Raw genomic sequence first — 27,316 nt, forward strand, 5'->3', positions numbered from 1 at the left:
AATTCATATGTTGAAATCCTAACTCCCAAAGTGATTGTATTAAGTGGTGGGGCCTTTTGGGAGGTGATCAGGTCATGGGGGCAGAGTCCTTGAAAATGGGATTAGCACCCAAGGGAGCCTGTTTGGCCCTTCATCATATAAGGACATAAGAAGAAGCCTCCTCCTATGAACCAGAAAGCAGGCCCTCACCAAATCTGCCAGAACCTCCAACTTGGACTTCCAGACATCAGAACTGTGGGAAATAAATTTCCATTGTTTACAAGCTACCCATTTGTGGTATTTTACATAGCAGCCTGAATGTGCTAAGGGAGAAAATATTGTCCCAATTTGCTAACTCTACTTGAGTTTCTTAAATTTATTCTATTTTGTCCTCAAACTTCCAAATTAAATCTCACTTTTATGGAAAAAACTAGGATAATTTTATAATTATTTTACTATAATATTGAGACATCAATTACTTTTTCTTCAATTAAAAAACATCCCATCATGAATCCTTTGGTATTACTTGGGCAAACTGTAGCAAATTTTTCTTATGATACATACTTCCACGATGCAGAATGATGTCTGTTTTTACTACCTTGCCTATATTCTACATAAAACTTAAAAGCATGTCTTCTCTAAAACAGTGGTCCCCAACCCTTCTGGCAGCAGGGACCAGTTTCGTGGAAGACAATTTTCCCATGGACTGGGGCAGGGGATGGTTTCAGGATAAAACTATGAAACTGTTCCACTTCAGATTATCAGGCATTAGATTCTCATAAGGAGCGTACAACCCAAACCCCTCGCATATGCAGTTCCTAACAGGGTTCATGCTACTATGAGAATCTAACGCTGCCACTGGTCTGACAGGAGGTGGAGCTCAGATGGTAATGCTAACTTGTCAGCTTCTCACCTTCTGCTGCGCAGTCTGCTTCCTAACAGGCCACGGACCAGTACCAGTCCACGGCCTCGGGGGTTGGGAGCTCCTGCTCTAAAGAATAATTTTAGGCCGGGCGCGGTGGCTCACACCTGTAATCCCAGCACTTTGGGAGGCCGAGGCAGGTGGATCACCTGAGGTCAGGAATTTGAGGCCAGCCTAGCCAACATCCTGTCTCTACTAAAAATACCAAAAAAATTAGCCAGGTGTAGTGGTGCGCGCCTGTAGTCCCAGCTACTCCATAGGCTGAGGCAGAAGAATCGCTCGAACCCAGGAGGCGGAAGTTGCAGTGAGCTGAGATTGCCGAGACGGGCGGATCACGAGGTCAGGAGTTCGAGACCATCCTGGCTAACACGATGAAACCCCGTCTCTACTAAAAAAAATACCAAAAACTAGCTGGGCGAGGTGGCGGGTGCCTGTAGGCCCAGCTACTGGGGAGGCTGAGGCAGGAGAATGGCGTAACCCAGGAGGCGGAGCTTGCAGTGAGCTGAGATCCGGCCACTGCACTCCAGCCCGGGCAACAGAGCCAGACTCTGTCTCAAAAAAAAAAAAAAAAAAAAAAAAGAATAATTTTACATGAGAGAAAACTCGAGTTTTAAAGTTCATGTTAAGCCTTACTCCAACTTCCATTTCTCTCTTTATAACAAAATTCTATTAACACATCTTGAAAAAAGATCACAGAATAATTTTATTTATAATGAATGTTATTCTCTCCAGACTTCAACCCATCACTTTACTCTTATAACAGAGAACCAATTTAAATAACACCATCAAAATGGAATGAATATAAAACAATCTGCTATTACATATCGATTTCTTTGATATGTCATAATTATAGCCAGTTAGTCTTGCAACACGTGGTCCATTTCCAGTGAAATTCTCAATAAAATGCTAGGAATTACAGTCCTTCATATTGACATTTTATTGTAAAGCGTGCTAGATGTGGCTGTCTTGATTGCTTTGGAAGTCAGTCAAACAAGTGCTCTGAAGACAAGGCTGACACTACAAAACAACTTCATATGAAATCCATCCACAAACGGGATAGCAATGGCTCCAGATCCTTTGGTTTTTATCAGTCCCTTTGGAAAGTTGATTGATTGTTCCCTTAAAATTCTATTTTAAATAGGACAAATCACTGTCTATACAGTTTGTGCCAGTGTCCTTGACTTTCTTGCTTCCACTGATTTGTTTATCAAATCATACAGTGATGGTAGTCTTATTTTATCCATATTTTTGCTGTAAACATTGAGAAATATACCAAGGACAACTAAGAAACCAGACCATACATACCTAAGAGAAAGAAATAAGGAAAAAAAAAATTAAAATTAGCAAAATAACAATCTACTGTTAACCACAGAATTTGGTAATTTGTCCATAATAATTCTTCAGTGAAGTAAAATTCTGCTATTCTACAATAATAGCATTAAAATAAAAATAGTATTCTTAGATGAGATTAGATAGAATCCTGTATCTTTTATTAATACATTGAGTATATATAGAGAAAGATATTTTATAAAATTTTATATGACATAGTTCATTTGAGCTTTGGAGATAACAGCATATTCAAAGTACAACCCCCTACCAAAAGTCTGAAGAGTACACTTAAAGCATTGGATATGTATATCTACCAAAGGCCATTTTGGGAATTAAACTCAGCTGTCCAACTCGTTGTCTCAGTTGGGTAGAATATAAAGGTATAAAAAGAGAAACATCCCTGAGAAAGTAGGGGAATCATTATAATTATATTTATGTATGACATAATACTATATGTATTATACCTAGTACACATAGAAAGAAAAACTAGCTTATAGACAAATAACAATCTGTAATACATTGATGGAAATTAATTTTATGTTTCCCTCTAAACTTACAGATTGTTAAGATTTTGGTTTGAAACTTCACAATCTTGACCAATGTAAGTTTAAATGATGCTAATGTCAAACAAACAGTAAAGATAGTAAATATGAGAGTAAACACTTTGGCACACACAAAAAATACAAGCTAAGTAAGTCTTTGGGATGTAACTTACAGAATACTTCTCTGCCTTAAATCCTTTGTGGAAACAGGCATCAAATAAACTAATACTTTTTAAAAGCATGTGCTATAAATACGTAATTTATATATTTGCAGTAGGGCAAAGCGGAATCCCTTAATCTCAACAATCACATCACTCACATTCACTCATAATGGAAACAGGTCACATTTGCACTGGACTCTGGTTAGGCAATTTAAGCATAAAAATGATAAATTCAAAATAATAAACTACCGACATTTCCAAGATAGCAGAAGACACACTGATAGTTAAGAGATCAAGATGACAAAGTTTCTTTATAAAGCATAACAGGAAAAAAAAACCACATTAATTTATATAAAAATAAATACACTTACTACAAAAGAGAAAAAGTAGAAAAGTTCAAATTAAGATTAAGAGGAAATGTGAAACCCAGTACCTAAAAACTGAGTAAAAAGTACTTACTGAAATGTGAATGGTTTAGCAAAGAATATAAACGAAAGTACAATGGTCATTGCTTTTCTTCCCGTTGTCACTGTAGGAGCAACAAATTAGTTTAGAATGTGCCTATTATCTTGATAATATTTTAGAAATCATTTATTCAGCAAATATTTACAGAGCTGACTTACAGCCAGAATCTGTGTGAGGTGCCAAGGTAACAATGGAAAGTAAAAGCCAACCAACCAAACAAATGCACAAAAGTCAATGTTCCCTGTTGCTATGGAGTTTAGTCTTGTAGGGAAGCAGACATTAAATAATTAATACAGTTAAATGTTAAAGTATAACTGTAATAAATACTTGATGGAGACCATGGTATTATGTAGCCACAGTAAGTCTTAGAGAAAGGCTTTCCTATGGAAGCTATGATTAGCTAGAGTCAGGGGTTATTCTTTAAACACAGTAATCCAAAGGATATACTCATATCTTAACAGGAGTCATCTCTGGATAAGACTATAAGTAATCATTCCAATCTTCTTTACACATCTGTATTAACTTTCTTCTGTCCTTTGAAGTACTACACTTTGAAGTCTGCCGTAAGGCTGGAAGCCTTCCTCCCTGGTCCCAGGCAGAGCGGGGAGTTCTGCATAGATCTCCATGACAGCCCTTTCCTCCTCACTGCACATCAGCTGCCGTCTTCCCACTAGACTATGTGCTTTACTTAGTTTCTTGCTTTATTCATCTGTATATTCCAAGACTCTACAGTTCCTGGCACTTAGTAATTTATGCATGAATGAATGAATTCCAAAGGAAGAAGCTGTTCTGGAAACATGCCCGAGTCAGATTCCCAATGTCTGTTTTCATTTCTATAGTAAGAGGACCCCTATTTTAAGCTGGGTATATGTTCCGCTTCTCCTGCTACTAGGTTTGGTCATGTGTCCAGGCTGTGGTGAAATGTGAGCAGAAGTGTTGTTTCTCGGAGTATGACTTTTAGGATTTTCATCTTCTCTTACTCCATCCTACTGCATAGCATGAGGATGAAGATGGCACAGCGGACAGAAAGCATGTGGGTTTCTCAGGAGCAGGGAGTCACCATACCAGCTTAGAGGCAGTATAATGTATGGTGAAGAGCACAGGTGTGCAGCCAGACTGCCATCACTGGAACCTGGGTCTGGTTGACTATGAGACAAGTCACTTAACCTCCCTGTACCTCAGTTTATCCATCTGCAAAATGGAACAATCATAGTGCCTAATTTATAGGACTGTTGTGAGATTAAAATAATGGTGTGTGGTACATACTAGGGCTATGTACACATTAGCTATGATTATTGCCAACTCTGGCTTTCTTTTACGTGAGAAAGAAAAACTCCTGCCTGCACCTCTAAGGCAAAGGCTGTACCTTAGAGTTTTGGCAAATGACACAGGTGACACACTGACTCATCTGTTCCTCTCACTAGGCTGTACACTCCTCCAAAGCAGAACAAATACAACTGATTTTTCTATAGGACCTAGCAAAGACCCTGCACAGAGCAGAGGCATAGTGCTTACTGGTGAAAAGGGAAGCTAACCTGGTTGGTGTCCTAGAAAATGTATAAATAAGCTAAAAAGCTTATTTAAAGTATACCTCTCATACTTGAAATGCAACAAAATTGAAATTTTCAGTTATAGGTTAGAAGAATATAAAGGTAGTACTTTCTCTGGAGGTCTTCATCTCATCATAATTTTATAGAAAGTTCTTTTAATGCATTTAAGGGTTACTGTTCTGATAAATGTATATGATTGATTTTAAAATTAAACCATCAAAATAAGAAATTAAGACCAAAAATAAGTTTCTTTAGCATTCTAAAGAAAGGCCATAAGCCAAAGAATAAATTGGTGAAATAGGATAATTTTCGTTTTAATGTAAAGGAGATGTTGCCCTTATGTTTTGAAAAAGAGCATCAGAGAAAATGTGAATGCTTATTTTATAATCAAAGCAAGTAAATCCCTCCTACCTGTTACAGCAATAAGTGCACCAAAAATTTTAATCAAAGCCAGAACAAAGGAGATTCCAAAATATCCAGTGAGGGAAAAAAGGAACGCATAACCATAGGTCCGAATTGGATTCTGCAAAAAATAAAAAAGCCTGTTAGAAAAATGTGAAACAAACCCCGAGGTATTACAAATAAAATAAAACTACAGATTTTAATCAACTTCTTGAGCAATAATAAGCTGTTTGACAATGCAGTCAAGCAAAGATTCTTATTTCGATTTAATGAAAAAATAATGTTGAAATTAAAGATCCTCAACTTTTCTACATTATGAACAGCTTAAAAATCAACTCATAGGGTACAGCAAGGATAAAATAAATTTAAATATGAATCATTTCTGAAATTAATTTCTGATTGGCATACGTTATATTAAAGGAGGTATCATTATGATAGCCTCTTGTGAACAAGGGAAATTAGAAATATACAGAAAATTATTTAACAGAAGATGTTTATTTTTTTAAAAAATGTGATTAGTGTTTACCTTTGCACAAAATGTTACTGCAGGGCCTAATCCACTAGTGCATGTCAAGCCCAGTAAAATGTATACAAAACCAATTGAATACGAATACAATACCTAGAGCAGATAAAAATAAAGAAGAAAAAAGTACTATCAAACAGAAAGTAGAAGACTAAGGTTTTTAACTCTATGGCTCAATTAGGTTTGCAGAACAAACATTTTAAAAGAAACATTATCATTTCAATATGGCCTAAATTTCCAGAAATGATATTTGATTCTCATGTTTTATAAGTCTATGCCTCAATTTTATGTACAAAATAACACCTAGTAATATTAATCCTTTCATATATGCTTACATATTCATTTTTTTCTAGACTTAATTACTGAAATCAAACCAGATTTTCATATTAGAGTTCTAAAAAAAAATTCTTAAATGAAAGGAAACAAAAAGCTTTAAAGCTACTTATAAAACCTAAAAAAACCCAAACATTAAGTTCTAAAAGACATTAAAATATAATGAAAATAAGCAGTATATGGCATATCTACTGCTTAACTTCTCTATTTTCCAACCAACCTTTTAATCCCAATTTACTATGCTTTTCATAAACAGAATCAGCAGCAGCAGAGCAGCAGCAGCAAACCTAAATATCTGCTGTGTGTCAGGTACTGTGCTGAAGCTTGGCACGGATTATTCCATTTACTTCTCACAACCATCCTAGAGATGGGTATTCTTAGTCATCATAATCCAATTTCCAGATGAAGAAACTATAACTTAGAGATATTAAGCAATTTTCCCCAAATGAGTGCTAGTTAAGCCAGGATATGAACTAAGCTATCTCATTCCAGAGCCTACCATCATAACCACTGCATTATATTAACTTTCGAACAACCTACACTCCCTCAATTCTCTCTGCGCCCATCCTGACCTTATCTACGAGTAATGATGATGATGAAGAAAATTCTTAACCAAGTTCCTGTGTTATTAGAAAGTACTTAAGTTGCCCCATTCTGTGTCAAGAAAATAACAGGAAAGAATAGTCCTGTCTATCCTTAATTCAGTATGCTCTTTCTGTCTAGCAAGGTGGCTGGTTATAAAATTAATGTAAACACACACACACACACAGACACACACACACACAATTTTCCTATATAAAAACCAGTTACAAGATATACAAAAAGACATTATTTGCAAAAAACACCAGTTACAAAACATACAGAAAGATATTATTTGCAATAACTACAAAAAGATGAAATAACTTTAGTAAGTTATTATTAACAATACCTTTAATAAGAAATGTGCTGGATTTACATGAAGAAAACTTTAAACTCTAATGGACATTGAAAAAAAGACCACTTGAGTAAAAGAAAAGTCATACCTTATTCTTGGACTGAAATAATCAAGATGCCATTCTCCCTAAATTAATTTATAATTCAATGCCATACCAATCACAATACCAATGGAATTTTTAGTTTATTTGGGAATATAAACACCCCAGAATAACTACTGGTAGTAATATTCTGCAAAAGAAAAGGAACAATGGTAGCTAGTCCTAACAGATAATAAATGTATGATAAAGCTGCTGTCATTATATGTACTATTGCAAAAATAAATTCAAATACAATTCTGAATGCCACACTAGAGTGTGATATGATAAAGAGGGCATTTAAAATGAGCTGACAGTGGATTATTCAATAAATGATATTGGAAAAAATGGGTAGTCATTTGAAAGAAAAGTTCTTTTTAAAAAGTTTTAGATTGGATCAAGGGCTTAATAAAAAAGGAAAACACAAAACTAGTAGGCGAGAGGGATGAAATGTTCTAAATCTCAGGGTTGGGAAAGCTCTTTTCAACCATGAGACTTAGCCAGAAGCCAGCAAGGAAAAGACAAACTGGGCCATATAAAAATGACAAACTTCTACATGGAAAAATACTACCCACTAGAAAGAGATAAGAGAAATGACATAACAAGAGATTTTATTTTAATACATAAAAACTAAATCAATGAGGAAAAAATTTGTTAACTATGCAACAAGTGGTTAGCACTGCTAGTTGTAGTTTTAGTTTTTACTTTCCTATAATGTTTGAATGTGTTACTTTTATAAAAATGACAGCTTAAAAATGCAATGCTAGTTATAATGATATTATAATTATTTCATCAAATTATGTACATCACCATTTTTTAAGTCTGTCTAATTTGAAGAAAAAACACTAGAGTATTTACCATTTCAGAATTAGAAGCATTATGAAGTTTCATAGCTTTCTCTTGAACATTTCCAATGACAGCATCTGCACATAAGGCCAGGGAAATAAGCACCACACCTTCAAGAAGGTATTAAAAAAACAAAAAAAACTCCTTATTTAAACATATGAACTATATTCAAGCTTTATCAGAAATTTCATTGGTCTAAAAAACAAAAGCAGATCTTCAACCACGTTTGTTTGGTAATCCAGAATATTCTTATTCACAATCAGTTGTAACAAGTACAAAGGTGATGATATTAAAAAAGATACACTAATAAACTGAGTTAGTTCTGTCACCATTATCACATTTCAACAGCGTATCAAGTAACAGTTCCACAAATATTCCACTAGTCTAATAGTTCCACTAGTTCTGAAAGTGTAGAAGAAACTCTTAGGATATCTGTCTATTGGGATTGGTGGCTAATCAGTTAATTTAAAAAAAAAAAACAGATGAAGAGAAAAGCCATTTTTGAAAAACCCTATTATTACTAAAATGTTTAATTTAAATCACATAAATATGCTCGCAGCTGTCAGGGCCTTTTTCTTTGAGCATGGGTCCTGAATAGAATTCCGTATTTTCTCCTTTGTATAAACACACTAATAGCACACATTTTCCATGATTTCCAAGGTGTTTTTGTTTAAAAGTGCCCTGCAGAGTACAGAATCCTTTCATATGTTTATGAGCTTCCCTCCAATATTCACAGTGTTTGTACCCACACCTCATTCAATAGTGATTTTATTGCTTGTCAATCAAGTTGTGTCAGTTAACTCAGTTTTCACAAAAACAATTCTTTGTTCATACTCATTTTTGAAAAACTTAATACTGAGTTATGACATAATTATAATAAAGGTACAACTGACATAAACAAATCTGAGAGTCAACACTATTCATTCCTGAGGAGCACCAAGTGCGCATGTGTACTTGGGAAGCAGGCTAGTAACTGACAACACCTAGGACGCGGGGTCATCGGTCACTGTGCTTTACAGAAGGAGTCAAGAGCAGTCTTAGTTGTATCTATGAGTCTGATGGGGTTTAGAGAAATTTTTTCTTCCCTTTTGTTAACGCATAAGCAACCATAGGTAGCAGAAAAGTGTACGGACACGTGTGTATGCACCTCAGTCAATTAAGATGTAAGTTTTTATACTTATTCAACTTTGTATCATCTAACTTCTGATATATATATACACATACACACATATATACTTTATACATTCAAAGTTTTATTTATATCTATCTTAAATAACCATTTTAACAGTTAACCTCCTCTCCTTTAGATAATATACTCTAATAGATCAGGATAGGGATTTAAGTGCTCATGGATTATTCTTAATGATGAAGTATGGTTGGGTTCTAATTCTCTACAAAAATATGTCTATGAAACTCAGACAGGGTTAGCACTTCAGTTACAGTGAGAAGGTACAGAACCACTGGATTCAGCTCTTTCCATCGCTGTCACCATCACCACGCCCTCTGCCATCCTGTGTATGTAATTTCCCATTCATTATTCCTTCATCTCAGTCTGTCCTCCCACTATCTTTCCATGTGGGGAGTTATTATTCTCTGTTTTATGGGTGAAGCACAAAAGGGTGTGGCAATTTACCTGGGGCTATATTTTTAAGTAATTCAAATAGAATTTGAAGCCACGTCTCTCACTGCTAATTTGGTGCCTTCTCTAATATTGCCTTTTCATAAGTACAAGAGTCACTTCTCTCAGTTTTCAAGTATAATCTTCCTTGAAGCAATCCTGAAAGATCTAGACCATGGGTTCCCAAGCCCCAGTCCCCGGCCTATTAGGAACCCGGCTGCAGAGTCGGGGATAAGCAGCCAGTGAGCGAGCATTACCGCCTGAGCTCTGCCTCCTGTCAGATCAGCTGTGACAGTAGATTCTCATAGGAGCGGGGACACTACTGTGAACTGCACATGTGAGGGATCTAGGTTGCACTCCTTATGAAAATCTAATGCCTAATGATCTGTGGTGGGAGAGTAGTTTCATCTGAAACCATCCTCCCCCACCACTCCCTGTTGAAAAACTGTCTTCCATGGAACCAGTCCCTGGTGCCAAGAAGGTTAGGGACTGCTGATCTAGACCATGTTAGAAACATTTGTAACTATACACTTTCTCTAAAATCAAGCAGTGAGTGAGTTCTGGTAGCAACCAGAACCTTGGGGTTGCTAAAGGGTTGCTCCAAGATGCAGAACTGGTTAAATACATTCATTCAGTTTGGTTAACCAGGTTAGTAAGTAAGATTGACAACTGGTGAGAGGTTCTGATTCTTAGGAAGAATAGTGAAGCTGATGTGAATAGTTTTTTCATTATGTAATAGTTTGGACTTTTTCTCAAACATACTTTGTACTTGCTGATGTTACTATGATCATTGCTGTTCTCTCAGTTTCTATAGAGTCCCAGATATTTTAAATTCTATTTTTGTCAGATTAGGAGATGGAATGTCACTAAGTTAGTCTTATTAGTAAAACTGACAATACTGCATATATAAACACCAAAGTACTCCCAATTTCTTTTTCAAATAAAAATAAAAATAGAATTCCAATACTTAATTATCATTTCTAAAAATACTGCAATAACTAGTCTGCTTTTGAAAAACCTAAATTTAATTTACAAAATTTCACACAGCACACTATAGAGAAAACTTACTTACAGTAGAAACTTCAAGCACTTTAAGGTAATGTCTATATTTATATTAAACTGTTTAATATAACAGCACAGCACACCTTTCCTTCTTTAGCTAAAACAGTTACATGCAAATGTGCAAGTTTCAAAGTTTTTTTTCAAATGATAGTTGAAAACAATTACTACTGCTATTCCCCTATAACTCATATGCCTATTTCCAATTCAGCTTATCAAAGATTTTGACTGGGCAAATAGTGTCCTCTCCTGTCAAAATGCAAGCACACTAAAAAACAAACAAACAAATTGCTTTATCTACAGAGCTGTGATACTTTCACTACACCTTATATGGAAAGTCCAAAAGCTTTATGTTAGATATGAAAATTGCAGCTGTCATACTATCATTTAAAATGCTTACAAAATATTCGAAATTCGTATTCTAAGCTAAAATGCCTATAAAAGCTAGAAATATAAATTGCTTACCTGTCAGGTTGAAATTTGGTGCAATTGTGCTGTCAGCAAGGGTAAACCATATCAGGCCGAGGCTCATACATATGGCAGCAGACACATCTGCAACATTATAACGCTTTCCTGTATAAAACAAATGTAAGTCGGCTTCATTATGCAAATACCCACCCAGCTTTGTGTTTGCTCTAGGTGTTAAGTAGAACATGGATTCGTTTTTTTATATCCAATGCCAAAAACGTGAACACTTGGGTCAAGGCAGCAGTCACAAGAGGGCTTCTGAAAACTACCAATGGGAAGCAATATGTCCCTATACGTTAGAAACAAGAGCTACTTTATCTGGTATAATAGTGACACTAAAATACATACTTTGGCAAAAACTGACAGCAAGAATAATGCACATCCACAAACATTTAAAAAGTTTCCTGGAAATTTAGTGCCTATTTTACTTTATGCATAATAAAAGGTTACTAATTTTCTTGTAGTTTGTAAGTTTACAAAGTAACCAGAATAATGAATCTGGTTACATAACTAAGTTTGCAAATATCATAATGAGATTAACTTCCAGGCAGGTGAAAATTATTTTAATATAGCCTTATTTTAAAAATAAAATATAGTATGACTTTTTTGTAAGGTTTATAAGGACAATATTATATATGCCTAGTCAGTTGGGACAATAAATGTGATTTTTAATAGGGATTGAGGTCAATTATTTTTTCCTACATGAAGTTATCCTGAAGTGATACATGAAGTAGTTGAAAACACTTTCATTTTTAAAGGTTTATTCTGGGATAGTATCTAATGCATAAATGAAATCAGGCTGTATAAGAACTTCAGTGATACAGAAACACCTGACTATTAAAACACGAATATTCCTGATGACAATTAATAAGAACAACAGAAGCTACTTTCACTGTTTGTTGCTATCAGTACCTCCTCTTTTACTCCTATTTCTACAAAACTCATCACTTAGCTGGGGCTCTAAAAATCACTAAGCCAGCAGGGTTGGTAAAAACGCAGTTCTGCTCAGATTAAACTTTACTTCAATATGAGAACTGCCCATGTACAATGCAGGTGAAGTGTGGAGCCCTGGAGAGTAGAATGAAGGAACTGAAAAAAGGGACTTTTCCAGGTACTTCTGAGCTAGACCTTTAATACGTAAATATAGTATTCCTGGAAATGTGGTAGATTCTAAAATAAAATAATAAAATGAAGTATTATCTTTTCTTTTTCTTAAGTCCTAATTACTAACTTCAGACACTAAGGCATATCAGTGTTTTTTTTTGAGACAAGTCTCGCTGTGTCACCCAGGCTGCAGTGCAGTGGTGCGACCTCAGCTCACTGCAACTTCTGCCTTCTGGGTTCAAGCAATTCTTCTGCCTCAACCTCCAGAGTAGCTGGGACTACAGTCGTACACCACTATGCCTGGCTACTTTTTGTATTTTTAGTAGAGACAAGGTTTCACCATATTGGCCAGGCTGGTCTTGAACTCCTGATCTTGTGATCCGCATACCCTGGCATCCCACAGTGTTGGGATTACAGGCATGAGCCACTGTGCGCGGCCATCAGTGTTTTTAGAATACCTTATTTTGGTAAGACATCATTCAGAATTGTTACAATACCTAGAATGCTCATTGAAAATATAATAGAAGTTTAATGTTTTTCCTAATGCTAGATGCCATAACATAGCCTATTAGTTTTAAAGAGTATAAAAAACATGTAATTACTATACCTTGAATAAAAACTCCTCCTAGCATAACAGGAATCAATTTGCAGCACTTGAAGATGACTTGGGTAGGGTAATTCAGGTAGCCCAAGGAAGTGTTTGATAACCCCATAGTACCCACAGTTAGAAAAGCTATTATCATGTAGGTTTTTCCTGGTATTCTGTAAAAGACAATTTTTAAAACCTTCATTTTGGGACCCAATTCATACTACTAAAAGATAATGTGTTCAAAATGTGTAAATGTCTAATTACTTTTCTAATTTCTGGTTACTATTTCTGGAAATATTAGTAAAAATACCACTATTTTAAAACTGTAATGCTCTTGTATAAAAAAATTTATAAAAATAACAATTTACCTTTATTTAATCAATCATAAATGAGGCCACTCAATTATGTAAAAAAGAGTTTAGATTTTTACTGAAGGTATAAATGTTGACAAAAAGTTTTTTTTTTTTTTTTAAACAGCAGTTCTAGCCACAAATAAAAACCATCTTAACCAAAGTTAGAAAAAAACAGTTTCTTTTTTTGTTTGCTTGAGACAAGCTCTCGCTTTGTTGCCCAGGCTGGAATGCAGTGGCACAATCTCAGCTAACTGCAACCTCTGCCTCATGGGTTCAGAAATTCTTTTGCCTTAGCCTCTTGAGTAGCTGGGACTACACGTGTGCACCACCATGCCCAGCTAATGTTGGCCTCCATAACGGTAAAAGGTACATTAACTATTTTAAAACGAATTTTTAACTCTTGAATTGTTATTCTGTTTCCTAATGTTTCCATCTAGCATTAGGAAAAATACATCTATCCATTCTGTTAAAATAACCCAAGAAGAATTTCTCTAGGAAAAGTTCATGTGGTTTAAAACCCTAGATATAATTTTTATTATAATATCTTATAGATCATCTCTCTGTATTCCATGTTATAATAACCAACTTTTAAGATGAGGTATCTGACTCTCTCCTCATGATTTCAAGTCTTTTAACTTTGGCTCTATCTAAAGTTCCTAAAGGAGATTCTTAATTCAGCATCTTCAGAATTTTGAGCCATTACTGTGAGCATATGCTCACTTTGATTAGATATTTAATGGTCTAAACTAATAATCTTGTACGCTGGTATGATGAACACAAACACAATGAGGCACTATTCATACTAACAATGCTGGAGAGTTAGATGTAATTTCCATTTTAGAATTTGTGTTGACATTGAAATTAAGGCAACAAAATTCCTCATCTTTTATATGGTTAGATATAAGGTAAAATAATGTACTGGAAAAAGTCAATTAAAATGCATCATTTACATTTCGATTCTGAGGGTTTTTTTTTCTACTTAAGTACTAATAGAGTAGTTAACCATGAAAATCCACGTGGGAACAACTTGGCATGCCCATATGCATCAGTGTAAATGTGTTCATGCCATCCATGGGGTTTGACCCTCACTGGGATATCATCAGTGATGGTGGAGCACCACTTCTCCAGGTAAAATGATGAAAGTCATGGTGGTCAGATTTCCTCAAAGATAAATGGCAAATCATTGGCAAAGAATAAAAATTCAAGTCAGAAAAATTACAAGGAATGAGTAGAAAAGTAGCACAGTACAGGTAGAAAGAAAACCAGCCTGAAACTCAGGGGAACTAAATCCAAAAGTAGCTCCAAAAGGAGCTCAAAAAATTCTCAGCAGTCCTCTAGGTCTTTGTTTTCTCACTGGTAAAATGAAGACATTAGATTTGATCAGCTTGCCTCCAGAATACTCACTATTTCTATTTTATTTAACATGTTGATTGCTTCCTTAGAAATGGGGAGAAAATTTTTTTTGAGACTGAGTCTCGCTCTTGTTGCCCAGGCTGGAGTGCAGTGGCACCATCTTGGCTCAGTGCAACCTCCACCTCCCGGGTTCAAATCATTCTCCTGCCTCAGCCTCCTGAATAGCTAGGATTACAAGTGCCTGCCACCACGTCCAGCTAATTATATATTTTTGGTAGAGACGGGGCTTCACCATGTTGGCCAGGTTGGTCTCAAACTCCTAACCTCAGGTGATCAACCTGCTTTGGCCTCCCAAAGTGCTAGGATTACAGATGTGAGCCACCGTGCCTGGCTGGGAGAAAATTTTAACTTTAAAAACCTCTTCAAGACAAATCTGAGAGCTCTCCTTAATTAAAAACTCATAATAATTAATAATAACGTTACAAGGTATTCTTTGATGAAAAATAATTAGCAGTATATTCAGGATATTACAGTTTATGATGTACTTTAGCACACATTACCACATATGATCCTCAAAATAAAATTTAGAGTATTATAGAAACTTCTCTGAGGTCTTGACAGATGTAATAAGACCCAAGTGCCAAGACCCAAACCCATGTTTCTAACTCCAAATTCTCAATGAGTATTGATGTACTTATTCCAGTATGTCGGTATTCATAATAGGAAGAAGAACAAAATAACAACAGCAAAGAGTTTAGCTAATTAAAGGTCTGAGTAGCAGTACCATTGAATAAATTCAGATATGGGTGTATATGCAGAAATAAATTCAGAAAGGTTTCAATTCATTACATTTATTATAAATACATAAATTCTTCTCCCAAATTGTTTCACTTATAAATTATTATTATTTTTTAAATATGTTATGGTCATGTGATTTAAAAGTTGGGATAAACATGGACTGAGGCCCCCTCCCCTCTCATCTGGGTAGCTGATAGGGAGGTATTTCTTTCTGAAATGTAACAGGACATGCATCGTCATTGTATCATTTTTCACGTACAAAGACAGTATTAGTGTCTTTACCTTAGAAGCAATCTTACCTTAGAAGGCCCATAGTTTGCAATAAGTAGTGAATCATCATCAAGCTTCCTTATGTATTAGTCTTGACAGATATATTTAATTACTTCCTATTCTATCACCTATGGCTATTCCCAGTACTCCTCTAGGTCTTTTGTTTTCTCATTGGTAAAATGAGGAAGTTGGATTTCATTGGCTTGCCTCCATGATTCTATCATGGAGAATCATGATAAAACAAAAAAATAACGAAGATGATACTCTAAGGTTCAAATATTTTTACAATTGCAACTGTAATTTACTGGCAATAAAGACAAGTTGAGAGGCAAAATTAGACCCATGAAGAAACCTGTTATATAGATTTAAATATGTAAATCTGTAGTTACCTTGATACAAACTTCAAAACCATTTTATGATTAAAAAAAAAAGCTGCACAATTTTTGAAATCTTCACTAAAGGATTAAACATTTGTATCAAGGTATGTCAGTATTACAGTTGTTATTACATTTAAACTGCACAATAGATACATGATATATACACACATTAGGGTATGACAGAATGAGCACACTTCTTACATTAACCAAGAAAATTTTATATTCAAATTCTTAACCACTTTCTGTTTATAATCAGAGACTAAGTTTTATTGCATACTGTTCTATATGCCATTAAAAATACATCAAGATATTTCTCAAATCTAGATGGTTGCTAACTGAAATGATATTGTCAAACAAGCACATTTGGTCTTGATGAAAAGGAATGAAATATGTTTCTCTAATGCTTAAGAATGCAACCTCAGTTATCAGACATCATATGGCAATGTCAGCTGGGGCATATCCCACAAAAACTTCACATTCTAAAAAAGCATTATAACAGATACAGACTTGGTATCCCTCATCCAAATTGCTGGGGATGGACCAGAAGTGTTTCAAATATCAATTTTTTTTCAGATTTTGGAATATTTGCATCTGCACAGTAAGGTATCTTGGGAAATGGGACACAGGTCTTAATATGAGATTTATTTATGTTTCATATATGCATTATACACATAATCTGAAGGTAATTTTATAGAACATTTTTGATATGGTTTGGCTCTGTGTCCCCACTTAAATCTCATCTTGAATTGTACTCCCATAATTTCCATGTGTTGTGGGAGGGACCCAGTGGGAGATAATTTGAATCATGGGGGTGGTTCCCCCATACTGTTCTCATGGTAGTGAATAAGTCTCACAAAATCTGATGGTTTTATCAGGGGTTTCCACTTTTGCCTCTTCCTCATTTTCTCTTGCCACCACCATGTAAGAAGTGCCTTTTGACTCCTGCCATGATTCTGAGGACTCCCCAGCCATGTGGAACTATAAGTCCAATTAAACCTCTTTTTCTTCCCAGTCTTGGGTATGTCTTTATGAGCAACGTGAAAATGGACTAATAACAGTACATTGGTACCGGGAGTGAGGTGTTGCTGAAATGAGACCCAAAAATGTGGAAGCAACTTTGGAACTGGGTATCAGGCAGAGGCTGGAAGAGTTTGGAGGACTAAGAAGACGGGAAAATGTAGGACAGTTTGGAACCACCTAGAGACTTGTTGAATGGCTTTGGCAAAAAAGCTGATAGTGATATGAACAATAAGGTCCAGGCTGAGGTGGTCTCGGAGATGAGGAACTTGTTGGGAACTAGAGCAAATGTGACTCTTGTTATGTTTTAGCAAAGAGACTGGTGGCATTTGCCCCTGCCCTAGAGATCTTTGGAACTTTGAGATGATTTAGGGTATCTGGTGGAAGAAATTTCTAAGCAGCAAAGCATTCAAAAGGTAACTTGGGTGCTGCTGAAAGCATTCCATTTTAAAAGGGAAACAGAGCAAAAAGGTTCAGAAAATTTGCAGCCTGATGATGCAGTAGAAAAGAAAAACCCATTGTTTGAGAAGAAATTCAAGCTGGCTGCAGAAATTTGCATAAGTAACAAGGATCTGAATGTTAATTCCCAAGACAATTGGGAAAATGTCTCTAGAACATGTCATAGGTCTTCATGGCAGCCACTCCCATCACAGGCCAGGAAGTCTAGGAGGAAAAAATGGTTTCGTGGGCCGGGCTCAGGGTCACTAAACTATGTGCAGCTTAAGAACTTGGTGCCCTACATCCCAACTGTCCCAGAGCTGGTCACGGTGCACATTTTATATAATTTTGTGCCCAAAACAAAATCTGTGTTAAGTACTTATGTTTGGAAGTTTCTACTTGTGTCACATTGGCACTCAAAACTTTTCTAATTTTGGAGCATTTCTAGATTTTGGATTTTTGGATTAGGGATGCTCAACCCGTCCTGCTATTTCATTTCACCACTATAGTGATGCTAGTTGCACTATAAATCAGTAACTGCACCTACTTCAGCAGATTTATAAAAACCAAGTATGTACATCCTGTTTTTTATCACGTTTTAAGAAGATGCAACACTGTAAGTTGAGCCTAAAGCTATTATTTTTTTTTTTGTAATACCGCATTTAAGGAGCGACTTCATTTTTTTCAGTGTATAAATGAATAAAATGTATTTAGTATTAAGTTGGTTATACCGACAAGAGATTGTGCTTATTAGATATTTTGTTAATAGAAGTAGAAATTTCATGCATATTCAGTATGCCAAAAAAATTCAACTAATACGAGTGAAATATCAAAAAATAAAAACAAACCACATACCTCCTCCTTTTGTCCTGAATAAGCTGAAGTTCTATTAGGCCAAATATGGAGTAAAAGGCAAACTGCACTAAGGTAAGGTACCAGCCATAGGACTTAAAACCCTCCACTGAAAATATTAATTCCTGTCAAAAGACACATGAACACTGTTAAGTCCAAGGTAGCACATTAATTTCCTAAAATTACATTCTTATAAACACACCATTTTTAAAGAAACCAAGCCCCAACTCCAACAACAACAAAATGTAAATTAGAGAGGTCAGAAGCTCTTTCATATTGACAATGTTATTTTTTGAAATTCTTGTGCCATAGATGATATAAACCTTCTTTTAGAGGAAATGGTTAATTTGCCTAAACATATTATTAATATTTATATCCGTTATTAATAAGCCATTCTTAACAAGTCACTATGAGGTATTCTAATAGTTATCTGGTTTTTGTAATTGAATAAATCAAATTGATCAATAAATCAAACCAAATAAATGAAGTGTATGTATGAATATGTGTACATCTATTAAAAAACACTTCATTACCAAACCCTAACCATTTTCTCTGAACTATTTTGATATGTAATTATATGTAACAGTAGCAATGTCAGTTTTCACAAAATGAAAGTGGTTAAGTTATAAACATAATTAGCAGGGGTTTGTGTAACTTAAAAAAACTTTGCATAAACTAATTAGAAACTAAAATATATGATTATTTAGAGAAAATGTATTTAATTAAACTTACAGGGCAAATTTCAAATTCATTTTCCATTGCAATGGCTAACTCTGTTCCCAAGCTATTTGGTAACAGTGGTATACTGAAGAAAAAAATGTTTCTAAAATGTTTCTCAACAAGAAAGTCTAATCTCTATTTTTAATTGTTCTTCATTGTGGCATCTCAAGTTTTATATCACCTACTAGTGGAATATCAGTTATTATAAATATTAAAATTTGTAATTCATTTTTGTTTTACATTAAAATTCTTCATAGCATTCTTGCAAGCTAGCTAACTAAAAAAGTCACAATTCCATGTTCACTTACATTTCCCTTGATATTTCATCTCTACAAGACAATGAAAAAGAATACAATTTTTAAATTCACTAACTTTTTAGTACTAAAGAATACTGGAAATATTATCTGTGTTTTAAGAAAATACATCATTTTCCTTTCCTTGAATTACAAAGGCTTTCTCTTGTTATGGGAAAATATTCATGAATTAAATGACCATTAATAAAATTAGAACCCATTCCAACATCCTGTTTTCACTAGCCCAGATCCTCACCCATCCAGCCCATGTCTTTGAAGGTCAGAAATTTGCTCCTGGCCAAAGGTATACAACTTCTCCAAATATAATGTAAATATGAGACAAATTGTTGCAGTGTTAGAAATGTTTTGTGACAGCAAAAAATCACAGAACAATAAGATTCTGGCAAAATTAGAAGACAAAGCAAATAAGAATGAGAATATAAGGGGTGTTTAAAAAAGAAATAATTCAAATATTATAGGATTAAAGAGATACCTTTAGAAAACCATAAAATATCCTGATATATTTTTGCAAAAATGATCTTTTATTATTGAGCTCCAAGAATCGAGTAAAGTACACTATCATTCAATAACGTTCCAAGACATCAATCAGTATTTGAATCATTTATTTCTCTTGGAAACACGTGGTTGCAATTATTACCGACATTTTGTTAAATATTTAAAAATTAATTTTCATAATTACAATTTTTCAAGGTAGTCTCTACATGTAACTCCTCCCCACTTAAAATATTTAACTCTTAAATTTTGATCTGTTTTCTGTTTTAAGAAGCTCTTTTCTACTACTATACTAAAAAACTCAAATTTATGAATCAGTCAGTATCCCGTAAGTGACTATCTCGGGCAAAACTGTTAAGTGCCCATACTGACTGCAATTATTATAAATAATTAACATATTACAAACATATAACTTTTTTACCTGTAAATACCCATAAATTAGGTAAAATACAAAAACTCCAGCAACACATATGAAAAACTGAGTAAGTTTGTTAAACTTGCTGAGATTCATGCCAAGTACCACGATGTCGTCAATTGACTTGATGTGTGGTGACATTGCTTGGGTTTTGGATGGCACAGTGATAGAAATATATTTCCTGGAATTGTTGAACTTTAGATCCATTGTTATTTTGCTGCATTCAATGCTTTCAGAGTTATCTTTGTGGGTTTCCTGGACTCTTTTGTCCTGTATGTCTCTTGCTTGCTGTGTCAAGTCCTAGAGAAGGAAATAGCAAGTAAAAGAAAACATTTAGATGATAAAGTGTAATCCTCCAAATAATATTCCAAATCATACTTTAAAATTATACAAATGTCTGCTTCTCTCTGGATATTAGTATATTAATTCCTGTATTCTAGGTTCCAAACCATCAAAAACAATATGCCTACAATCTTTAAACAATTTGTCTACAGTTGATAACGATTAGTACATCACTAAACTGAATATAAACCATACTTATTTCCACAGCAACAAAAGCTAGTATTTCATCAAAGAACATGCCTTTGCATCTATATATATAGTTGATGCATAACATCTTCAACATTAAAGTCAATCTTTATTTGTAGAAGAGTAAAAACAAAGTAATTCTCCTTTAAATACTAAGATAATTCTAAGATATATTTGCTAATGACATTTAAAAAATAAACTAAAAAAACAAAGGCTGGGTGTGGTGGCTCATGCCTGTAATCCCAACATTTTGGGAGGCTGAAGCAGAGAGATTGCTTGAGACCAGAAGTTCAAGACCAGCCTGGGCAACATAGCAAGATGCTCTCTCTACAAAATAAAATAAAATAAAATAAAAAAATTAGCTGGGCATGGTGGTGCACACCTGTAGTCCTAGGTACTCAGGAGGCTGAGGCAGGAGGATCACTTGAGTCCAGGAGTTTGAGGCTGCAGTAATCTATGATTGCACCACTGCACTCCAGCCTGGGCGACAGAGCCAGACCCTGTCTCTAGAAAATAAATGGAAACAAACAAACAAACAAACAAACAAAACCCCCAAAACTAAGGTCCTTACAAAGCTAGATTTATCACAGACTACAGAAAGCACAATATGCTTCAGCAGTAGCTTCTCTTAGGTTAAAAAACGTTTTCTTCCTCTGGAGCAAATCATTTTAATTTAATTTACATTCTTCTGGGATGTAAAAGGCTGGAGAAAATAAGTCATTTTTGGTCAGTTTAAAAAAAGTTATGAAGCCACCAATTTCTCTTTGGATTTATATAAACTGAACTCCATGTAAAGACTGAGGACAGACTGAAGAATTATGACAAAGTATAGAACAAACCTATGTAAAAGAAGTTATTTTCTTAGAAATGACTGATCTGTTTTTAATTCCAGTGGGAACAAAAATTTAAACTCTGCAGCATAAAGAGAAATAAGAATAATTTTGACAGTGTTTTCCTTTGGTAATTTTTTTTAAAAAACTGTTAAAAGATGGTTTACAATGGCCAAAATTAGAGTCGCCTCTTCACGATCACTTCTAGTGTGCTAATTTACAGAGGTTAGCCAGGTCATCCTTAGGAATTAAAGGAGGGGTCAAGGATCTGAATACCACTTGTCACTAAAAACACGCAGTCACCATAACATTTTATAGAGCACCTGCCATATTCCTAAAGAGGAAAGTAATTTCATGAAGTTTACTGCGCTCCTCTTGTTTATTCTTCGCTTTCCTTTGTTCTTGCTCCCCACATTATGTTTCAATCACTGTCATCTGTAAGACTTTTTATGTCATCTCGCAGAACATCTTTGAGATGTGACTTTCTTTTAAAACCATGCTTTAAATGATCTCTCCTAAATATTTGGTCAAATCTGTCCTTGAATCTACATTCAAAACGAAGAGATGAAAACCTTAACGATTTACTCCTTTCTCTGTGTGGGCATGGATATAGAGTACCATTCAAATAAACCCGGCCTCACATAGGTTTCTAAGTTTGCTCTCCCTCCACTCTCAATAAAGCCATCAACCACCCATGTTTCACTCCTGAAATACACCAGAGACTTTCAAACACCCCTGCCTTCTGTTCATGATGTCCTTTCAGTCTGAGGTCTTCTTTCTCAAGGTCAGGTTTGAAGTTCAGCTTTACTATCCCCTCCTTTGTGACACCATCACTAATCCTCCCAGTTATTAGAAAACAGAACTTGAAAGGCAAGATTCAAATCTTATTTGTCTCTGTGTCCTTGATACCTGGCATATACTCTGATGTGATATTCAGATGAACCAAATAAACTGATCCTTCCTCTTGATACCTTCAAACTTCAGCTTGCAGTCACTCACCTTCTGCTTGGATATGATTTTTGAAATGGATGGTGGTACTGGCAAACTTTATCAGTAAAACTGAAAATATTATAGAAAAAGAGTGGGGAAATTTACAAACAATGCTTATATATTTACACATACATACAGAATAAAGAAAACTAGAAAATATCTTTCCTGCTTTTATTGGCATCAAAACATTTCTCCAGAAGGTCACGCTTTCCCAAAGTCACCTTCTTCTGAGATGTTTATAATTTAGCAAACTGCCAAGCATATTGTAACGACTCAATACAATTATAGGTAATAGTATAAGAAAGCAGTATAACATAATGCTTTCCCCATGCTTTGGAATTTTGACAGATATGAGTTCAAGTTCTGGCTTTGCTACTTATTAGCTGAGAAGCCTTGGGCAAATCGTTTAACTTTTCTGAGCTTTAGGTTCTGTACCTTCAAAAGTGGGAGGAGTTAAAAATGTGTCTATCACAGGATTTTGGTTAGGACTGTACAAAATAAATGTAACATTGCCTGGCATATGACAGTCCAAAAAGTGTGTTAGTTGTCATCCTTCAACTTTTTAGAAATACTGCTAGGGTGATATGGTATTTAGAAATATTGCTAGGGTGATACGGTGTGCTCAAGATGACTCACCCCTTTAATGTGCAGCTGGAAATACAGACCTGAATTTCCAACGCTGCCTTCTCTCCTGAGATCCAGAGTTCTGTGTCTAAATGCTTCTTTGATACCTCCACTCATAGGCTCTGCTGGCATCTCATATTTAAAATGGCCAAAGCTGATTATTTTCCCCTCAAAACAAATCTACTGTTGGTTCCTATATTCCCAATCTCACTTAACAGTACCTAATATGAAACATAAGCTAAAAATCTGGGAGTTATCTTAACAATCTTTGCTTTTCCTCACGTTCTTTACTTTGCCAAGATTCCTGTTAACTCTACATCTATAACTATATCTAAAATCTGTTTTGGACCCTACTCCATCAGGCAGCCATTCTCTCTTGCCTAGATTACTAGACAGTTTATAATTAATTCTTCCCTTTCTGACCCATCTGTCGCATGGCTCAACGTGAAGTCTGATCGTGCTGCATCCATGAATAAGGCCTCGAAGTTAAAAACAAGTTGATGTCCTGTACCCTAATATCATATTATACATATTTTTCAAATTCCTAAATTATAATGGTATAGCTTTTTTGTTTTTATACTTGTTTCTCCTAAAAGCCTATGAAATCCTTAAAGCAAGAGGTATCTTCATATGGTGTTCTAGCACATAACAAAAATGTAAGATTAAATGAAGGACTCTACCGCTCTTTAGCAAGCACCATTTATTTTTTTATTTTATTTATTTATTTTTTTTGAGACGGAGTCTCCCTCATCGCCCAGGCTGGAGTACAGTGGCGCAATCTCGGCTCACTGCAACTTCCTCCTCCCGGGTTCATGCCATTCTCCTGCCTCAGCCTCCTGAGCAGCTGGGACTACATGCACCCACCACCACGCCCGGCTAATTTTTTGTATTTTAAGTAGAGACGGGGTTTCACCATGTTAGCCAGGATGGTCTTGATCTCCTGACCTCATGATCCGCCCTCCTCGGCCTCCTAAAGTGCTGGGATTACAGGCGTGAGCCACCGCGCCAGGCCAGCAAGCAACATTTATTTAATCAACGTTATTCAGCTCCTTTCCAACACTTTACCACTTCTAATACACTTCTTGGCAACTTTACGTGCTGCAGATCTAGGCCACATGTGCAGAATGAAATCTCTCTATCACTGTCTTTTCTACATGTGTGCCAAAATACCGACATCGCTACTGAAACTCCCCACAAAACATTTGAAATGAACATGAAAATAAATTTGCTTTTCCTTTGCTTGAGGCATCAGTCTCATAAAACTTGCCCACCAAAGCCTTGCCTTTAGAATGCTGTTTTATTAATAAGAACATCACTAGTGAGAAAGTGTGACTGATGAAGACTGCTGATATCTAACAACTAGGATCATTGGGGAATGTTTGCCATATCCCTTCCACTTCAAACATTAATGATTGATATTAACCTTCATCTAAAAAAAAATGGGCCAAACTCCTTGTGGTGCAGGGGGCAAAAATGAAGCATGGAATTAAAATTAGTTTTCAGACTAAATGATCAAGATTGTGCTTTGCTTTTGAAGCTCACAGTAATCCTTGAAACTAATATATATATATATATATATTAAAAAATCACAGATGTGTATCATTGCCTGAGACCTCTTCCTAAATTCAACAGATAATCAACTTCAATTGCTAAAATGGAATAAAAAGGTACCGTTTCCGGCATCAGTGTATATTTAAAAATGAAAATTAGTGATAATGTTGAGTTACAATAACCTATTGAAGTCACAATTATTTCAGTTTTTGAGTTTTCCAATCTGAAGGACAAAAGTCCCACAACAAACAAGGTAGAATATGAAAAAAAATGTCATTACGGTGTCATTAACCTGAAAAAACGTGATTTTAACTATATTTTGCCACGCTCAACGTTACAAATAAAAGAATCTTACCATGCCATTATGCCTTGATTAACTGCGCTCCGGAATCAATCATGGCCTATGGTGTACGATTATAAAACAGAAAAAAACAAAGTTCCATCTCATTTCTTTGTACAAAGGTGGAGAAACCCTGTGCTAATTTTTGAAGACTATTCTTTTTTTCTCTTCCCAAGAGAAAAAGTTAACACTAGGACTTAATCTATATATTAAGTAATTACGTAAAAATAACGCTGTATAAATTATTTTGAAATGCTGTCTCTCTTCCAAGTTCCAAACTATCTCAATTTGCTTAATTAAAAAACAGTTCTAGCCTTCTGATATCCTAATGTAGAAAAAATGCAGATACTCAACACTTAAGATTTTGTTAGCACATCAAATCATTCCATCTTTTACTTTCAATATTCCTTAAAAAATCATAAAAAGACGGGAGAGAAAATTCAGTTGCAAAGACTGGAGGAAACCTGCAGAACTTCTAGTGGAAGTTTATGCCATAAATTTAATAGCCCAGCCAGAACAATCACATTCTACATAAAGCCAAATGAAGATAAGAGTATCTTGGAGTGCCCCTACTTAATAAACACGGAACCAGGAAACAGTTAACTGCAAATACAGTCTGGAGGTATCCAGGTGAATGACAGTTCTCCAGAGACCCCGAGAACAGCGTAAAAGACCCCTTGAGGTCACCTCACCCCTGCGAGTCCACGGATTGGGATCTGAGGGAGTTCTCGCCAGCCCGAGGGCGAGAAACGGGCGAGGAGGTACAGATGCTCCTCCCTGGAAACCGCCCGGCTGGTTTCCGCTCTTTAAAAAAAGGGAGTCACCCGTTCCTTCCATCCCGACCTCATCCACTCCTCGAATGCTCCTTCTGGATGAGGAAGATGGGCAGTGTCAAAGTTTTCTGGAGGAGAGGAGATCTGGGTCCCAAACACAGGAAAGGCCCCGAAGGCACGCGTACCCCAAGGCCGGTATGTCACCCGGAAGGATGACCGCAGCCTGGGTGGCACCTCAGCCAGACGGAGCATCTCCCCCTCCCCAGGTCTGTCGCCATCACCTCCTCTTCCTCCTCTCCCACTCCTGCACTTTCACCGCGGCGGTCGCCTCCCCGGAAACCACTCTCTACTCCGGCGGCCGCGGGACACTTCCGCCTATGTGTCCCTGCGCGCGTGCGCACACGCGTGGCCCCGCCTCCCGACAGGCCTGTGGCTGCCGCCAGCGTGCTCGCCGTTACCTCCCGCGCATGCTCTATCGGGTAGAGCTGCAAGGCCGGCACTGCCAAGGTGGGCCCGGCGGTGCGAGGGTCACCTTTCAGCCCTTACCTCTACCCGCTGAAATGGAGTAGGGCGGTGAGCGCCGATCTGCTGGAGAATCTCGTTATCCCATCGGCGCTCTGCCTGCTCCTGGCCTCCAAGCCTCTGAAGCCCCCCGGATTTCAGCTGCCGGCTACCCCCGAGCCCGTGGTGCCCACGAGAGGCGGCTTTACGTCAGCGGCCCTGGGCTGAGATTTGAGAACGCGACCAAGTGGAGAATGTTGGAGCCAGATTTTAAAATCCTTGGCTTCCTTATTCTTGCTACTTGATGTAAATGAGATACGGCAAAGTCACAGTACCTGTTTTTATGTTTTTGCCGGGTTCATACGGGCTTCTCCGGTGAAGATGGGCCGAAGTAAAGCTTGTGTTGCTTCTGCCGTTATTACTCATCCTGTAGCTGCAGCAACCGTGGTCCTTGCAGCATGGTTTTGATAGTGCTGCTTAATTCTTGGAAGGTAAATCTCAAAGCTTGAGGACCAGCCATCAAAATGTTTGTAAACGTTTTCCCCGCATTTAGGGCCACATCTATCACTACTGAGATGTAATAATGTAAAATCCAAGACGGTTTGGGGATGAGCCGTTTTCAGAGAACACTTAAGGAAAATATTACTGTAACGAAGATGGACAATTTTTGAAAGCATGCCTTGGATACCAGAAAGGGATAAATTGGATTAATATATATGTTAGAATCCAGTCAGTTATGTACAACTTTTAAAATTTTATAGGCACTCTTCAGAAAGGGTAGCATTTGTGCCTTGTATTGGGATTGAGAGTTTGTAATAAAGCAAGGCACCTACTTTGGTGGTGAGAAAAAAAGGTCTGGGTAGACATTTTCATTTAATAC

At 36.2% G+C, this 27,316-nt stretch overlaps 1 protein-coding gene and 1 long non-coding RNA gene across 21 annotated transcripts in view; one reads left to right on the forward strand and one right to left on the reverse strand.

Annotated features, from left to right (window-relative positions):
• Window positions 1-1,580: 1,580 nt before the first annotated feature.
• On the reverse strand, window positions 1,581-26,338 carry SLC35B3 (solute carrier family 35 member B3). Of its 20 annotated transcripts, none has more exons than XM_033216173.1 (12): window positions 26,121-26,299; window positions 25,178-25,223; window positions 22,657-22,716; window positions 20,306-20,599; window positions 18,362-18,483; window positions 12,919-13,073; window positions 11,205-11,312; window positions 8,075-8,172; window positions 5,877-5,969; window positions 5,360-5,471; window positions 3,393-3,462; window positions 1,581-2,206 (listed from the first exon to the last, which is right to left on the reverse strand). In XM_033216173.1, exons 4-12 carry the CDS (start codon window positions 20,504-20,506, stop codon window positions 2,056-2,058), a joined length of 1,110 nt encoding a protein of 369 aa, XP_033072064.1. In that variant the 5' UTR covers window positions 20,507-20,599; window positions 22,657-22,716; window positions 25,178-25,223; window positions 26,121-26,299; the 3' UTR covers window positions 1,581-2,055. The 20 variants fall into 20 exon arrangements, with proteins under 20 accessions (XP_033072064.1, XP_033072063.1, XP_033072067.1 ...); XM_033216172.1 differs by having other exon boundaries at window positions 22,567-22,716; XM_033216176.1 differs by having other exon boundaries at window positions 22,567-22,716; window positions 26,217-26,294.
• The window catches only part of LOC117086707, a 310,696-nt gene continuing 309,687 nt past the window's right edge, over window positions 26,308-27,316 (forward strand). Inside the window, exon 1 of the long non-coding RNA XR_004438540.1 lies at window positions 26,308-26,927. This is a non-coding gene — a long non-coding RNA (uncharacterized LOC117086707). The remainder of the gene's footprint in view (window positions 26,928-27,316) is intronic.

The sequence above is a fragment of the Trachypithecus francoisi genome, unplaced genomic scaffold (genome assembly GCF_009764315.1).
Source record: "Trachypithecus francoisi isolate TF-2019V2 unplaced genomic scaffold, Tfra_2.0 Lachesis_group10, whole genome shotgun sequence".
NCBI lineage: Eukaryota > Metazoa > Chordata > Mammalia > Primates > Cercopithecidae > Trachypithecus > Trachypithecus francoisi.